Source organism: Clinocottus analis, unplaced genomic scaffold, assembly GCF_023055335.1.
Source record: "Clinocottus analis isolate CAN_PGR_092001 unplaced genomic scaffold, fCliAna1.0.p SCAF_18, whole genome shotgun sequence".
Classification (NCBI taxonomy): domain Eukaryota; kingdom Metazoa; phylum Chordata; class Actinopteri; order Perciformes; family Cottidae; genus Clinocottus; species Clinocottus analis.
Window position 1 is genome coordinate 17,327,203 of NW_027175909.1, and position 18,240 is coordinate 17,345,442.

General features: G+C 46.0%; 1 protein-coding gene across 3 annotated transcripts in view; it reads right to left on the minus strand.

Annotated features, from left to right (window-relative positions):
• Positions 1-12,490: 12,490 nt before the first annotated feature.
• Positions 12,491-18,240, minus strand: part of LOC137788685 (cadherin-18) — a 147,976-nt gene continuing 142,226 nt past the window's right edge. For all 3 annotated transcript variants that reach the window (XM_068581695.1, XM_068581693.1, XM_068581694.1), the window contains exons 11-12: positions 17,024-17,275; positions 12,491-13,337 (exon numbers count right to left, since the gene is read on the minus strand). In XM_068581695.1, the coding sequence (XP_068437796.1) occupies positions 12,826-13,337; positions 17,024-17,275 (764 nt within the window). In that variant the 3' untranslated portion in view covers positions 12,491-12,825. The remainder of the gene's footprint in view (positions 13,338-17,023; positions 17,276-18,240) is intronic.

Consider the following 18,240-nt stretch of genomic DNA (forward strand, 5'->3'; position numbering starts at 1 on the left):
TGAGAGGCCTCCGTTCTGCAGAAGAGGTGTCGCGCAGCAGAGGAAATGACTCCGCTTCCTAATGAAGTAATCAGACCAGGGATGATGTTTATCAGTCCAGCAATCACGCGGCTTGAAAGCCACCGAAAGAAAGCCAGATGAGTTACAGGGATTCACTTTCCTGGCAGCTTTTCATCAGTCCTGAAACGCACTCCTGGCAGACGTGGGAATCAATGCCCTGTGATGGCGTACGTTCGGATTGAGGTTTGTTCTGAAAAGACGGCGCGTAACACGTGTGAGTTAAACATGTTGTGCTGAACATGAGGAAGCAAAAGATCACGTAAACTTTGGTATTACCGCAAAAAAGTCAGGTGACAAGCCGCCACTAACTTCGGTGAGTGTTCCCGCTGTCGCAAGCTAGCGCTGTTGCTAGCTGCTGCTGCTGCTAGCTCCCCGCTAACTGCTGGTCCCACTACCTTGGGTGGTTGTCAGGGAGCTAGCGAAGAGCTAACGGAGAAACTAGCAACAGCGCTAGCTAGCGACAGCGGTTAGCTAGCGGGGACACCCTCCTAAAGGCAGTAGCGGCTTGTAACCCGAGCTTTCCGGTACTAGAACCGCCGTATGAGTGAACACTGAAACACTGCAATAAAAAGGAGTTTGGCTTAAAGCCCCATGAGGGAAAATGTTGTTTTAAAGCTTTTTTTTCATTTCAATATGTTCTGTTTTGTAACATGCATTTTATCAAACAATCAAATTAGCAGGGAAAGAAACACATGAGGGACGTTGATTTTATTCAGCCTGCGGCATCAACGTAGATTAATCTGGTTGTTTGACAGCTTCTGTGGAGCTTTGAGTTTAAATTACTTTGCTCTATATTTGTCCCCAAAGGTTAAAAATAAACTCATATTCTTATTTTCCCCATTTTGTTTGCCTGGTTTAATGAGTAGAGCCGAATATTCCTAACTGCCCGTTCACAAGTTAAATGGTCACTCAGAGATATGTATGTTTTTTTAGGAGAATAAACACAATCTCACCATCAGTTGGCCTTTTTTTCTTCATTGTTTTTGGTCAAACAAACACCGTCGTCACCGAGGGAATACAATTCACCGGGACCGATAGTAAAAGTGTTGCTTCATTTATTGGTTTATTCCTTCTCTAAATAAATTTTCCTCAGAGGGCTCGCGAGGCAGCCGCCTCCGCAAATTAGCTTTTGAGTAACGGAGACAAGATTCCACACTGCCATATGTACGATTTCAATATGTCATCCACACATGTGGGCTGCAGACATTTCCCCAGAGGTTTGGGATTGCAGTGTGGGGAACCGATTGTGTTCCTCACACAACACGCGTGATAATGGGAATGATCTCTCCCTGTTCTCCACAGGGAAATCCACCAACCACAAATTACTTGTCCACATATGTTTGTTTTTTGGGATATTTTTCATTGCAAGTTTTTTTTCTTGTTGTGCTAAATATTCTGAGGAACGAGCCCCTTGAAGTAGATGTGAGAGCATTGTTTCTGTGTGATGTTCCCATGACGGACGCCTCAGGCTACAGAAGAAAAAGAAAGTACAAAAAAAAAATCCTCAAAACGGTTTTGTAAACAGTTTTTTTTCAAAGCTAGTCAACAATAGTCCTTCTTAATCTCTGTATATGTTACGCTTTCATCTTGTGAGGTTCGAGCAGGTATCGAGCCCACGGACGCGAGAGCGCTGCAGCACGCTAACGCCACAGCTAACACGGACATCCCCGGAGGCTTTTCTTCTTCCACTTCTTCTGGCTGCCTTTTTATCTGCAGATCAAAAATAATGTGTGATAATCACAAGACCCGCCCAGCACCATTATACATAAGCATGGCGTGACGCACAGCGAGGACCAGGGGCCTCAGCTTCACCTCTGGCGTGTTGTTGTTGTCACGCCCAGCAGGTTTCTCACACATCGCTCTGCAGCTGCTGCTCTACAAATCACGGCCCCGCGGTGCAAACACTGCCGAGGGGCTTCTGACACCCACAGGAATTCTCCCATACATTTATTTATTTATTTTCAAACGCCGCTGTGGCTGTTGGATGAAATATTGTGTTCTCGGCCAAATAGTGCTGTTGCATGGCGGTTACTAAAACAATAATGCTTTGACTATTTCATATGGATATCACAGTGACATTAGAATCCACTGTGAGTGTTACTAGCAAAACGTTAACGTACAACAGACCTCTGATGGACTGGACGCACGCGTCTCGATCAGACGACAATGAGGGTGAACAGACTATAGGCAGGAAACTATAAACCAGTTGAAGGTTTAACAGTTGGGTTACAAGCCGCTAATACCTTTGGTGGGTGTCCCCGTCAGCTACCGGCTGTAGCCAGCTAGCGCTGCTAGCTCTCCACTCGCTCCCTGACAAACATTAAAGGTAACAGGTTCAGCCCCGGCTCGACGCCCGACTCGGGCAGCGGGGACGCGGGCAGTAACAGCAGCAGCTAGCGGGGAGCTAGCAGCAGCGCTAGCTTGCTACAGCGGGGACACAGGCAGTAGCAGCAACGGGAAGCTAGCAGCGGCGTTAGCTAGCTACAGCTGGGACACAAGCGGCTTGTAACCCGACTTTTACGGTATAAATATAAGTTTAATGCAAGTTAATGTGCTTGCATACTCTGACATTTTCAACGGCTCCAGCTAACGAGTATTTCTATTACACAACGTTAAACCGCGTCGAGCTCCAAATCCACCAAACAAGCCTGAAAATAAAGACGACATTACACGAGCGGCTCTGCTCCACAGGCTCTCATGCAGCTTTTTCAGGTGGGAATGTATGAGAAAAAGCTCAGTTGTAATTCACGACATTAGAGCGGGTGTCATACTATTTTAAGGAAGGTTCCAGCGCTTCACCGCTGTGCCTCCCCGCTGCTCAATGACACGGCTTACTGGGACACTTGAAACAGAGTAGAGAAATTATTTATTTGATTAGTTCCACCTGTGATTTTCCTGTCAAGTCAAAAGAAAAGCATTCAAATAGAGACACATCTGCAGCGAGGCCGTCAAGCCAAAAGCAGTTTAATGCGGTTTCTGCTGCTGCAGTGGATGTGTGCTGCATGTAGAAAGGAGTTTTATGGAAGATAAAAACATTAGGTTGTATTTATTTTCAATAGATATTGAATTCAGAATTGCCAGCTGACTTTTCCTGTCGCTTGCAAGTCACATTTCCTGTTTTTTTTCATTGATTACTCCAATACTAGTCTTTCCGAGGGGTTTGCGACGCTGTCTGCATAACAAAGCAACTGGAGCTGGTGGCTCCTTCCACCTCAAAGCAATTGGTGTGTTTCCACCCTTAATGACAGACAATGTGCAGGGCTCAGGGGCCAGCTGGTTTATGTTCTCATCAGCAGCTGATTTGCACATGGGACCCCAGGTGAAGGGAATTAACTGTTGAGTGGCAGCACGGCACAGGAAGCCGCTTGGCCGCCGTTTCCACGAGCCTCCGCACCCTTGATGTGGGAAAAATCACCACAACGCGTCTTTTAAAAGGAAAAAAAGGACGAGAAATCTGCTCTATAATGAAGTGAAAGGCATTTCAAGTTGCATTTAATGTCAAAAGAGACGCTATCCCACATTTCAGAGCAGTGAATGACCGTTCGGTGTCTGCAATAATCTATTATTGTCGTGCGAGTGAGATGCCGCAGTGCTCTCCTCTCGTGAGCGGCTGCTCCAGCAGACTCACCGCGTCGGTCTCTTGTGGAGACGAATCAAAGTCTTGTGTATATTCTGTCCCTCATTCAGCTGAATGTCAGAAACACTCATCAGCGTCTCCCTGAAGACCTCATTATCCGCTTAATTTCCAATTATTTCAAAGACAAATGAGTACACCTGGCATGCGAGCAAACCTGTCAATGATGAACACTGGAGACCACGCCGTCCTCGCTTCTCTCGCCGGAGACAAACGGGCTGACGATCAAACCTGTTTTCTAAATTTTCCTCTTTTTTTTTTTTTTCTGTTGCTTGAATTCAAGTAGGACTTCCTTCTCGCGGCGGCGCTTTCCCTTTCATTAGCATTCATGAGAAGCGCTCCACGCTAGCCGCCGTCTCCCGCCTTGATGTTGCGGCTCATTTCGTGGTCGGCGGTGGAAGAGGATCCCGCCGTGCGTTTCCTAACATGCGCGGCGGCGTCCTCGTGGCTCGGCCCGTTCGGGGGGCGATTACGCCGCGTTTTCATTTTGACCCGGGACCCTCCCGCCTCCCTCGACGGCCTCCAAACCTGCAGCCGAACACACGCCGCTCTGCAGCAGAGGACTTCTCTACATGTCGGTCTCGGCCGGCGAGTGAAATGATGTGTTTGGCCCAAACACGTCGAGAAGAAATGAGGTTACAATATGCACATAAATATGCGAGAATTAAATCAGAGCTTCGTCTGCCAGAATGCTCATGATTCAAACGGCATCAAGGTTGTGTGTTAGCGGGTCACAACGAAAGCATGAAGATAACAGCAAATGTTTTGTCAATGACAAAAAAAACTTTTAAGCATGAAAATCTGCTCAGTTTACTTACAATCAGGATTTGTAAGTGAGAATACGAATTATTCTCAAAAGACATCACAATAGTTATGTTTGCGTGTCTAGAGACGTTACTTCAGGAATAAAAACACACGTGTGGTTGTTAAAATAACCGAACAGAGTCATCGTTGCTTTTGTGTCGGATACTTGCATGTTGGGAACGTGGAGTCTTGTGTTTGGTCCTCTGAGGCAGGAAGTGATTCAGCTCTGAATATTATCTACATCATCTTTTCCCCGTCGCTGTACTCAGGAAATAGGGGCGGAGCCACGAGGTGTAGACGATCCAATGGCGTCAAGAGATTTTGTCACAATGTCATTTTGATGCTTTATGTTGAACATTTGTAAAACGAACAGAAAAAAGGTGAAAGGTGAACAACGGATAGAGAGAAAAAAATAAAAAGAAACAGGAAAAAACTTCAATCTTAAAAAAAAGAAAATTAGGACCCCCCCAAAAAAATAAGGACCAAAAAAAAAAAAAAATTAAGACAAAAATAACAAGAGCCCTCGAATATAAAACAGTATGGAAGCCCATTCCCATCCCAAAAAAAAAAAAAAAAAAAAAAAAATTAGGACCAAAAAATAATAATAATAATTAGGAACCCAAAAAAAAACAAAAAAACAAATAGGACCAAAAATAAAAATTAAAAAGGGGTCAACGCGTGACCACACTAATGGAGTGCAGTTTTCCTGCGATGAGGCGTAAGTTGCTCGGTCGGGACCTGGTTCATATTTGATGAGGTCTTGATTCGTTCCCGCTGCATGAAGCTCAGCTGCTACTCGTTTCTTTCATCACGCCGGCGGCCAAATTAGTCATTCTTTCCCACAAATAAGTCATCGCTGGCCGAACCGCGGCTTCAAAACGATTCCCAGAAACGGATGTAACGGATTACCTAACCGCGTGAATCGTTTTATCTTTGCATGATTCCCCCTGCGTACATTATTAATTCAGTACATCGGATTAAAATTTCATCCGGTGTTGCTTTTAAGGAATTTTGAAAAGGAGTGTCTGGGAGACGGCCGGTGTGCACATGTGGGTTTCTTAATAAGCGGCGTGCGCTGCACACGCGGCTTATTTCACACTCGAAAACCACAACTGTGACATCACTGGGAGACGGCGTGTTAGCGCTTGTGGGTTTCTTCCTGGGAAGCTCCCCTCCCAGGTGAGTAATTGAAACCTCAACACGCTGCTTCTGCACAATCGGGACGTCACAATTGTTTCTTGGCGTGTGAAATAAAGCGCCTGCACTGCACACCTCCACGTGTTGTGGCTCTCCGCAACGCAACCCGCAGCCATCGTTTGTTTTGCTCATGGAGTAGTCGCCGGCGGGGAAGACGTCACCGTCTCTTATTAGTGAAGAGCTTTGGAAATTTGCTGGCGGCTGCCGTCACTCGAGCGCTGGTTCAGGAAGATGAACTCGCGGAGTGACTCCAGATCTACTTTGTACTTTTCAAGGGGCGGGATCGGATTCGATTTTGGAGATTCTCGTTGACAAATTCAAGTTTTAATGGCGGAGGGGAGGAGATGTCGTCGCTACCAGACTGAATCTTTAACGCTTCAATATATCGAGTCAATTATAACGTGCTGAGTCACAGGAGGAGAAACACAGCAGAGATCAGAAGCCCGTCTACGACAGAACAAAGCACATCATGCTTAAGGTAGGAAGAGCAACTAAACCCTCAGCCGAAGAGTAAAAGCATCCAACCTAGAAAATGCCTCGAAAAACTTGCTGAGAAGCGATAAAAAAGTCCTTTTTTTAAAATAGATGAATCGAAGTTTGAATTTTTCAATTTCAATTGGGGGAACTTACGCGAGGACAAATCCACATCAGGGACTAATTAGTGCGCTAAACCCAAATGTTGAGTAAAGATGAGATGTGAACGCGTCGCTCAGAGTCCTCCTTCATCCTGCAGTGGCCCATCTTCCCCTGAGGCATGCGAGCTGTGAGAGACAACACACTCTCCACGAGGACAGTGACTGTAAACTGTGCATGAAGAGAGTTATGGAGCTCTGCATGGAGGTCTGTTGGAAGCTGGCGACCAGGTCAAGCCAACGTGTAATAACTTCGCCCGGGAGGATAAGAGAAAAAACACTTCAACCTCCACGCGGTCCGACCCTGAGCGGCGTCCTCCGTCAGAGCGGACCGGCGGCGTCTGTGGGTGTGAAGCCACTGAGCATTCTTGATGCGAGCGTATCAACCCTCCCGGGGGCTACGAGCAGGAGAGAGGGACGGCGAGGGGAGTGGGCGAAGCAGGAATCTTTGAAGATGTTGCACCTTCGCGGCGAGAAAAAAAAAAAAAAGTGCTGGAACTCCAGATTAAAAGACTCGACGTGTATCAGAGGAGGCGCACGGCGGTCAGCGGCCATTTTGAACCACCAGACGCTGCGAGTTCTCAAGCTGTGATGAAGGGGAAGCGGGCCAAGACTGACTCACTAAATACTACAGTAAATACTACAGTAAATACTACAGTAAATACTACAGTGATTGACTTCATGACGAAGAAAAAAACACAGTTCTTGTGATCTAACGTCAGTTTGACGCTCTATGAAGCGCTCTAACATCAGTTTTGCACGTAAAATAAGGAAGTTAGGTTTAGGACAGTGTTGTGTTACAGTGTTGTGTTGGATGGATGTGATGCATCAAATACAAATAAAGAATCTGGGAAAACATTTATTGCTTTAAAGGTAACTTGTCGGTGCAGGATGCTCACCTCCAGGAGAGCAGGCCGCTTCAACGTGCTGTGAAATCATCCATTAAAAAAAAGACAAAATGGACGAATAAGAGTTCCAGTAAACGCGTTTAACTTGTCGAGTTTTCTCAAATAAATTAACACAATTCTTTAGGCGAACTCGTCTAATTGCAGCTAACTTTGATGACTCGCATGATGTTTCGGAGACAGAATAATTTGCGGTCCACTCGGTGTGCATTAAGCGGCACGTGGATCCGTCTCATATTCATGAAGAGGTTTCAATTTCATGATGTAGCTTTACATTAGTCACAGGCTGGTGAGGGAAGCCGGTCCTCACGCCTCCCTGCATCACTTCTCAGGGCTATGTAGGTCAGCCATCTCGCTGACTGCTCGCCGCTTTGAACCACCATTTTCAAAAAAGAAATCCTTCATTGTTTATTCTCTCATGTCTTTTGGAATTTATGTATCACCAAGCGAGGTGACGTGTCGGGGAGACGGATGCTAATCACCACGTTCACGGCCTTATTTCCCCTTTTTCAGTCTTTTGGAATCAGAGGAAAACATTCAAAAGACTCCGGCAATCAGAATTATGTAATCGTGCTTTCTGAATCGACTCATTTTCAAAGCCTGGATTCGCCGCTGCCCCGTTACGCCGCTCAGCCGTCGTGAACGCGAGCGTCGGGGAGACGGAGTCATTTTGCATTTTAAAGTTGCGAAATCCAACTTCTACAAAGAATTTTCTTTTTTTAATCTTCGACAGAAAACAAACCTCTGCAAGAACTTTGGGGGTAAAACAACTTTAATGATCGCGGCGCTTCAATTCGAAAGGTTTTTTTTTTTTAAGTCTCTTTGATCTTTTATTTCCAATTCACCTTCACATACTCCAGAGTCATGAACATTTATAATATGCAAAGCTCTCCTCCATTAAATCATACTCCATGTGAGAGCTTCAAAACCTTCTTAGAAGCCTCTGACCTCAAACTGTGTGAAGAGAAGCAGCCGGCCCCGAGGCCCACGCTCACACAACCATGGTGAACAACATAAATAAACACACACACACACCTTACCTTTCAGGCACTCGGATACACAAACACACACCCATCCTTGAACTCGTATGCAAAGTGCAATTAAATATGATTTTAGTATGCAGCGCGCTCCGTAAACAAATGCATGCTGCTCATCTAAGAGATACGAGGGAACATCAGAGGAGCCATCGCCACGCGCAGCCAGAGATAATCCATCCTGCCGCTTCTGACAAAAGATAAAAACCTCGGCAGCTCGTCCCCCCCAACGCGCATCCTGAGACGCTTCCCTCGTTGCCTTATCGGGGAAACATACGGGCGGAGCTTTGATAGATCGAGGCTCTAAAAAGGAAGACATCTTTATTCAGGGAGCGACGGTTTAATCCATGTAAACTCCTCTCGGTGCCTTAATGCGAAAAGAAGAAGAAAAAACGCAGTTTGGTACTCTGGAAACTTCATAATTATAATCAATTCATATTTTTAGTTTGTTTCTCAGCTGAGACTTCTTCTGCGATGTCTCACGTGTGCTTGATTTTCTTAACATGTTTAATTGCGTCGATGAGTTTTTTCATTCGTGAAAAATCTCCATTTCCCTTTTTTCATTTTTTATCTTCCACACAACGCCGAGAGCTGAGATGAGGACGCGCAGCCTGCAGACGTACGACAGAGAGGAGGAAATAACCGCGTTAACCGCACGTCATCAGCCTGACTCAGTGTACGCTCAGACTACGGTGTCCATGAGGGGTCAAATTCAGGCCTTCACATCCAACAAGACGCTCACTCACCACTCGTACAATTGAATGAACTAAATCATTTGGAGGTAAACGACTTCCTGCTTCCTGACCCGAGGTGATGACAGGATGCAGGGAAATGACTGTACACAAACATCTAGATCCAGTTCACAAAATTAGGACTGGTAACACTGATTAAGTCCATTATTGATTGATCTGTTGATCATTTTAGTTTTTTTAATACCCGGTGGATAAAGCCACAAAATGTAATAAAGCTCTGTTTGCTTTGCAGGTTTTAAATGAGGTTGCACATTGCAACCAATGCAAAAGGCAAGAAGATAGTTATGAATATCATATATGATATTCATCGTATGCCAATAGATCCCCTCGATATCTCACACAGGTATTTTATCAGCAACATGTATGGACTTGGATTCATCTGAGCACTTTCCATTTGAAGTCATAAAAAGGCCGTTTTGTCTGAAAGAAATCATTAAAATGCTTCGTTGATGATCAAAATGTTTCTCAGTTAATAAACACATGATTTCTGCTCCAAAATGAATAAAAAAGGAGCTCCAAGGACGTCAAGAACGTGCAGCAGAGTCCATAATTAATGATGCTTCTCTCTTCTCAGGTCAGTGTGTATTTACACACAGCCAGTACTTGTTTGTGGCTTTCTTTATGCTGTGAATAATAAATAGAGAACCTTTATCAAATTCACGATGCTTTGATTCAGGTCACCATATTTTAATAAGCGTGTGTTTCCTCGCTCTCAGGCAGCTTCATCACTCACAGAAAAGGTTCTCCACCTTTTCTTCCAGCCAAAGTTCCCTCGCAATACATTTACCAAAGGTCACCGATCCCCCTGGAAGAAATCCACGTCGGCTCATTTTGTGAATTTCTTCACTCGTATGTGAACGAACTCGACATGAAGACATTAAGTATGAAACTGATCCTGTAGATCTTCAAAGTTATCGATCAGAACGTCAACGGTTCCACCGTATATTTAAAAAAATTGATTCTGAGAGTTTTGACTGATTGCTGCCGGATTCATCTCATGATTCATTTATCGAGGTTCAAATCTAACAGTTCATGCTCTTTAAAATCGTGAAGAAACGCCACGATGCCTCGAATTAGCGAAACAATAACTCCTGCGTGTCCGCTTGTGAGCTTCGCCTCGAGGGCCAAGAAATGTTATGTATTTCTATCACTATTATCAATGCAAATGTGAAAAAAAAAAACAGACATTCTGTGAGCAGAGGGAATAAATGAGCGGGGAGAGAACGAGACGGAGGATTGTGACGTTGAGACGACGCTCGTTATGTCGGGAGGTTGTGAAATATTCATCGTCTCTCTTTCACGACCGGCGTGGAAGAAGAGCGACGGGGCGGAGCCCATGGAAGATGAGTACGGTCCAAAAGCGCCTTCACACGTGACGGCGTTCCTCCCCCGTCATCGTTACACACAGGGAGTCGACTTTGCGGCGCCTGAACTTCCCCCCCGACGTGCCCTCGTTTCACAAAACGCTTAATGGCACAAAATGAGAGCAAATGGTAGCATTTGATGGAGAACTGGCTACTTTGTCTCTCCGCTGAGGAAATGACAGCGCTTTGAAGTTTGGAGTTTTGTCTCCCAGACGTGTTATTACCGAATGAATGTGGGATCATTTCTTTGTTCCCTAATGGATGTAAAGGAAGGTGGTGTTCCTTCCATTTAATGTCATGAACGCACCATCAAAGATGATCGCTGATGGTTCTTTGAATGTGGGACAGACTTCACTGTTCGACAGGCGAGAGAATCATATTAATAAATATGTCATGATGAATGTTCTCTCATATCTTACTTGACAAAAGGGAAATAATGAATTAATACATTTAAAATGGCCATAGGGGGAAGAAAGACTTCATACGATTGCTTTTCCTCGATGGGAAAATGGTCAATCCCAGTTTTAAAAAACAGCTAATAGTTTCGTTAGCAACTAGCTCGTGCACAGTCGATCATTGAGGAGCTAAAAAGTCAGATATTTCCATCCGCATGGAGACAAGAGGGTAAACATTGACCTGACGTACGTCCAGTTGCCTTCAAGTCTCTCCTGCTCTGAACTCCTTGACGTGGAAATGACAAACGGTTTGCGAGCATGTTTTCTGTATCAAGAAGAGGCAAAAAAATCTGCGTGTTCACGGCTCGTCTCGGCCGCTCTGTGACCGCCGCCACGAAACGACAACAGTCGATGCAGTTTTTCATGACTAGCATAAAAATCACACGTAATCTGATCTCTTCAACTCCGCTGTGAAGCCATTCAGCTCACGGCCGCCGCCGGCTCAGACTCTGCAGCCACACAGAAAACTGCAGAACAACATCCCGGGATTGTATAACTTATCTCTATTTATCCTCCTCACAAATTCACCAGCTTCCAGTGCACAGACCATGAAGGAAACCGTAAACGCTGTTAGCAGCCTCCATGTTAGCAGCCTCCATGTAAGCGGTCTCCATGTTAGCGGCCTCATTGTTAGCAGTGTCCATGTTAGCGGCCTCCATGTTAGCGGGCCTCCATGTAAGCGGTCTCCATGTTAGCGGCCTCATTGTTAGCAGTGTCCATGTTAGCGGCCTCCATGTAAGCGGTCTCCATGTTAGCGGCCTCATTGTTAGCAGTGTCCATGTTAGCGGCCTCCATGTTAGCTTCCAGACGGCAGCATATGACGTCGTTAATATTATTGTATGCATGGGATGGGTGGAGTCAGTCCAGGATTCACCCGTTCACACTGGAATCTGATATAATCCAACTTAAAAAGCCAAACTAGATCCAAGACCTGAACATTAAATCTGAATGTAGCCCTGGTGTGAAGCTAGCTAGCTCGACGTAGCCATCGCAGGTACACAATAGGTGTGCTACTTCCTGCTAAAGCGGCGCACTGACCTTCAGGTGTGGGGCCTTCAGCCCGTCACAGAGGTGCACACGAGCTCCTCTTCCTCCCCGCTCAGAGTGCATCCTCATCGCTCTCGGCGGTCCCCGCTTGCCAAAAAGCTCCACGCACAGACGAGCCAACGAGCCGCCGCAGAGCGACCGACTCCCGCCGAGAGCCCGCGGACGCCTAATGACACGGAACGATGACCACGAGCAGATCCTGAGGGGGGGAACTCTGGCATAAGCTGCTTTTCGTGGTCCTACTGCATTTGTGGATAAGATTTCATGTCACATTTTTGCTCGTACCTGATGGATGTGTCGCTGAGAGATACCAGTTGTCAGACCCACTTAAAGTCACCCTCCTCCTCCCTTCAAGTGAAAGAAGCTTTGGGTAAAAAAAATGTGCATATGTTCAGAAATATGGCTGATTTTAATGAGTGCTTCATGAATAATGGCAACATGGAGGAAACGACAACACATTGCAGAACTGTAGGTGTCCTCATTGTGCGTCTGGACGGCTCGGCATCCTCATCCTCTGCTCGGTGAATCATAAACACCTTCGGTAACGCCTCCCACCTCGACGTCTTCACTGCATGCTGGATCCATTCTTGGAGGAAAAAGACAAGTGTACAATTTTTTTTTTTTTTCACATATCCACTCGTATGGATTTCAGGACTTTATTGAGCAATAAAAAATATACACCAAGGGAAATATCATTTTTCCTCTTTTTTCCCCCCCATATTGTTGTTCCTCCATCTCAAAATCAGATTTAAACACTTCCAGGTGATCGACCTGTGATCCAAAGTGACGAAATAAAAAGAAAAACCCTCAAAAAAGGTAGTTTTTTTTGTGTTCAACAGTTATAAACCACCGGAACAGTTCCAACGCATCTGTTTGTTTTGTTCACTGGAGACTTTGAAGGAAAACCAAAAAAAAAAAACGGAGCGCAGTGACATCACAGACTAGGTCGTCACATCCGAGTCTGCCTCTGCGTAGAGTTCTGCCAGTTTCTGGAACTCGGGCCCCCAGTCGTCCAGGTAGTTGTAATCCTGCTCCGACTGCGTGGCGGGCGTGTCCAGCGGGCTGACGGAGCCCGTGGGCGAGCCCTGGCCCTCGTAGGCGTAGGTCTGCAGGGAGTCGTACGGCGGCCCGCCGGTGTCCATGTCGGCCTCCGCCAGCCTCTGCCGGATGAACTCGTGCACGTCCACCTCGTCCGGCTCGGCCGACGCGCTCCGGCGGCGGCCGCGGGCCTGATGGCCGCAGTGTTTTCTGGACTCGGGGCGAACGTCCCGCCGGAACTTGAGCTCCTCGGCGGCGGCCGGGTTGCGCAGGGCGATGATGTCGAAGGCCTCGGTGTCCTCCTCGCCGCCGCCCTCGTCGTCGTACGTGACCACGTTCTCCCGGATGTCCTCCTCCGAGATGATGAGCGGCTCCTTCTTGCTCCGCCGCAGAGTGATGAAGAGGACCACGATGACTGCAACGACACGGAGGAGGAACTCTGGGTTAACCCTCTGGGATATGATATATAATGTATATGTACGTTATATATATGATATACATAATGTGTACTGGACGTGTCTATCAACAGCTCAATGAAAAAACAGTAGAAAAAAGCACTTCTATCTTCACATTTTTATATTTTTGGTGAAAGTTGTGACAGACCACATTTCTAATCAAAAAAATGATAATAAAAAATGTGGTTTTATACATTTATTTACATGTATCTACCATTTTATTCATGTATTTCACTGCTTTTGTGAACCTAAGATCTTTTTTTAACCAATTTCTAGCACCAAAACTGTTCTGAGTAAAGTTTTTCAGGTTTGGTCATATTTTCTCTTTGCCTCATGGTGTCTTATTATATCGAGAGCTGAGATTGTTCTGCAATGTTTGATGTAACACACGAGCATGCATCTTACATGCAAGTGCCTTTAAAAAGAGTGTGAAGGGTTAACAAGTGCCGATGATGATGCCACCAAAACATATTTAATAAATAACAATCGTAATCCTGGAGAATGTCTTCTCACAAAAAAAAAAAAAAAATTGCTTCTCTTCGCAATTCAATTGACAAACGCAGCTCAGAGCATCGTCACAGACCTCAGATCAGCTCAATGCGGTTTCAGCCATCAGCCGTGTTTTCACAAACAGACGACTCACTTTAACGCAGCGGGAACATTTCACCCCCCGTTTTAACACCGGGGCAATAAAACCAACCAAGCGCCCGCAGAGCTGTAAATCAATAACGCGCATTAGCCGCCATTAGCATCGGCTCCGAACAACAAGCTGTTGGAGATGATGACAGTGTACACATCATCATCATCATCAACAGCAGCAGCACGCTGCCAAATATGCAAATTAGCTACGAAGCCAACGTGTTGGCAGACGCTACGTCTTTATTAGTTACACGTGAAGCCGACGGGAAGACGACGCGGCGGTTGAGTCACATTAAAGAAAATATAGCGTGATGTCGCTAAACGCCTGTGCAGCGCCTCTTTTCCGTTAGCCGAGTAGTACTTAACGCCTCTGCAGCATCTTTTCCGTTAGCCGAGTAGTACTGTACTCGCTCCCACAGCTAATGAGACCTCTTTGGGTTAATGACGGCCTCGCCGCAGGACGTTAACACCAAACATCTATTTAATAAAATGGCGCTCCAGCGAGGGGGAAGAGTGTTAGTGTATATATTTATATATAATATTTATATATATATATTTAAACAGAGTTCATCACGCTGCGTTAGCGCAGACGAGTGCCCCCGCGGAGGCGTCACACTGCATTGGTATTAGCACGAGGAAGGCGCGTTTGTTTTGTTTTGAAGGTGATTTGAGTTGGTTTTCAAACAGATATGAATGTGCTATTTTTGAAATGGGACCGGCGACGCCCCGCTGCGTGGGATCGGCCTCTCGGGACGAGACTCCCTTTAGAGCTCGACGGGGCGGATTAAGAGGAGGTGGAAGTCGCAGCTCTTTAGAAATGTCAAGGATGCAACGATGCATTTGGTTAATCTACTGAATTCACTCAAGCGCGACCTATTTTTTTTGTATGTGTATGTATTTTTATATTGTGCGGGCCGCTGTGGACGGAGTATAAAAGCAATTTCAAAGCAGCTGTAAGCCTTCAGAGCGGACCGATTAAAGGGGCACTGACACCAAAACGCTGGAGCGTTTAACTCCTTTAGTTCACCTTCAGGTGAGAATAATCCAAACTCTGGAGAAAAGCACCGGACAGGAGTGATGATGTCACAACTATCAACTATCCTCTTTCATGACGTCATCACGGACACGCGGGAGGCAGATGGACAACAAGATGGACGAGTCCTCTACGACGGTCACGTCGTAGAGGAGTTCAATCGTTTAATTTCCTCATGATTTTTGTGCAAATTCTCCCCGAGAAATATGCAAATAATCAGGTTACCCTTAACACAGTTAATACGTTCTGACACCGCGAGGCTCTCCTGGCCTCTTTGTGCGCGTGATAATCCCGCCTCAGGTACGAGCAGACAGACTGCCAATACTAAAATGAATTAACAGCGTCTGGATTCATACTTTTTTACATCCATATCTTCCTACTTCTTCACCTGCGGGGGTCAGATCACTGCGACCTTTGACCCCGTGAGGCCGACGAGGCTTTTTCTCGAGTTTAAGTCCCAAAAAACTAAATGTTGAACGCGACAAAGTAAACTTTTTCCCATTACCGACCACGAGGAGCGTGACTGGAACCTGAGACGCCGAGCCATTGAGCACAGATTCATCTATTTCCATATATTTCATTGTCCGGTGCGGCGCCTCGCCTTCTGGGTTCAACGGTGAGATTAATCTACACAAAGAAACGACAACTAACGCACTTCAGTCCGCCTGGTGCACCGCACCCTACTGCACCAAACAAATTACATTTTTATTCATTTTCACATTCGTTTCACTTCTTGTTTTCTAGTTTGAGGTCATGTGCAACTCTATGAACGTAAAATAAAACGATTGGAAGTGAAATTTAAAATTTAGAAAGCGGGTTCAAAGCCCCGTCGCATGGAGAGGAATCTGATGTATTTTTAACGCCACCGACTGACGGCCTCGTCTCTCTGGAGGGCGCCGGCTCTCCGTCCAGGAGAGTTACTGGAAAGTGTGAACCCAGAATGCAACACGGGTCAGGTGAAGAGGAAAGGTGTGATCCGTCTCTCTCTCTGTTAGGGATTCAGCCAGCGTCTCTCACTCGAGCGTCGGCTCTAAACAGTGGCGATGGCCTTTTGTTCTCCTCCGGCGGAGAGAGAGAGGAAGAGGAAGAGAGAGAGAGAGACGGCCGGCATGAATATGCATAACCTTCACGCGCTGATGTCCTCAGACAATCACCGAGGAGTCGCGTTAAGAGATTTTCGAGGCAACCGTGTTGCTTTTGGCATCGGGGGCGGGGCTAGAGCGCCATTGTCGGTCCCGCTGTTAATTTGACAGGCGGCTCTTGACTTTTTTGGTTTTACTTGATCTCGGATTTTCAGCTCTCAGACGTTTCGCCGACTTCAAAGTGTGTCGGGAAGCGTTTATATAAAATGTATGATCGGCGTGCCGGGGAACGCGGGACGCCGCCATGTTTCTGCCTCCCAGTCTGGTGATGACTTCCTGTGTTTATTCATGTGTGCGTCGCACATGAGCGCGCGGCGGCGGCGGCGGCCGTGTCGGCTGTCACCGACGCCGATCCTCTCTACTCAACAACGTGGGAGGAAGACTCAGAAGATTCGGTGAAAGAGAGAAGATTTAAATCGCTGCAGCTTCTTCTTTCCTGCTCAGTATTTTCTTGTGTGCTCGTGTTCACCTCCTCTCTGAATCGCTCTGACCTCGCGGTCTCCATTCCACTCATCTTTGTCCTCCCCGTCCTCTTCCTAGTCACCTCTCCTCCTGCCTCCCTCTCGCTGTCCTTCGCATCCTTTCTTCTCTCTTTTCCTTCACCTCTGCCCTCCTCCACTTTTCTCCACCCTCATTCCTCATGCTACCTGTGTCCTCACATGTCTTTTCATCCTCCCTCCTCCTCCTCCTCCTCCTCCTGCCCTTGTCAGACCTCTTCAAACCCTTCCACCCTCCTCTACGGTTCGTCTCCCTCCGCATATTTGCCCCCGGGCGTGTCCTCCCTCCTCGCCTCCTCCTCCCTCGCCTCCTCCCTCCCTTCGTCCCGACTCACCCAGCAGGATGACGATGCACAGCAGGATGGCGATCAGCGCCCCGGTGCTGAGGCCCGCCGAGGAGAGGAAGGCCTCGCCCTGGCACATGCGGACCCGGCCGTGGCTCTGGCAGGGACACACCCGCAGGGTCAGGGTGCTGGTGCCGCTCAGCGACGGCTCGCCGCCGTCCCACACCACGATGGGCAGCTCGTACAGGTCCTGGGTCAGGTGGTTGAACCGCCGCCGCCTGGCGATGATGCTGGCTGTGCTGTCTGGAAGGAAAACACAAGACATTAGGACACTTCAGGCTAAAAAAAAGGACTAATTGGCGGCTTCCTCCGGTCTTCTTGTGTTGTGGTGAAGCCTTCGGTTCCACAGTCACACAGACGGATATGGAGAGTGAAGGTGAGATAAATAAATGCATGAATCCAACCCCACGACGTATTCCGCTGCGAGTTGAATCTTTTGCCGTTGGATTGTCTCGAGCTTCCCTCGAGTCTGCCAAGGATAATTATTTTTTCAGAGGTGTTTCCTTTCGCTGTTTAAAATGAGCTGAGAAAGAGCCGTGCACCTTCTGTGAACGGAGCCGAGGAGATAAACAGAGATTTAAAGAAAGAAAAGGGCTGCGAGACCTGGAGAGGAAGCAAATAAGTACCCAGAATGCAATGCGAGTACATGCGTCAATCAAAAAGGGACTTGTATTCGTCCTCTCTGCTGATGAACTATGACGAGGTTCATAAACATCGTGACCAAACGGTTTCATGACTTATAACAAATGTTCATGAGCAAACATTGTGTTAAAAGTGTGTAAAAAGTGATAAAATGTAGTATTTAAACTAACAATGAGGATTCAAAGCATACAGTAAACCTTAAACGACTCAAATGAATCAGACGCAAATGACATTTGAAAAAAATACATTTTTGAAAAAAGTTTTTAAAAATCCTTAAAAAAAAAAAAAATGAAAGTTTGGAAAAAAATGAAGTTTGAGATTTTTATTTTTTTTTCCCCAAATAATTTTTTTGAAAAAAAATAAAATTTTGGAAAAAAATAAAAAATTTTAGAAACAAGATGAAATTTTGAAAAAAAATAAAATTTGAAAAAAATTACATTTTGGGAAAAAATTTAATTTTTGAGATTTTTTTTTTTTTTTTTTCCCCAAAAATTAAATTTTGGAAAAAAAAAATTTTTTTTAGAAACAAGATGAAATTTTGAAAAAAAAAAAAAATTATAAAAAAA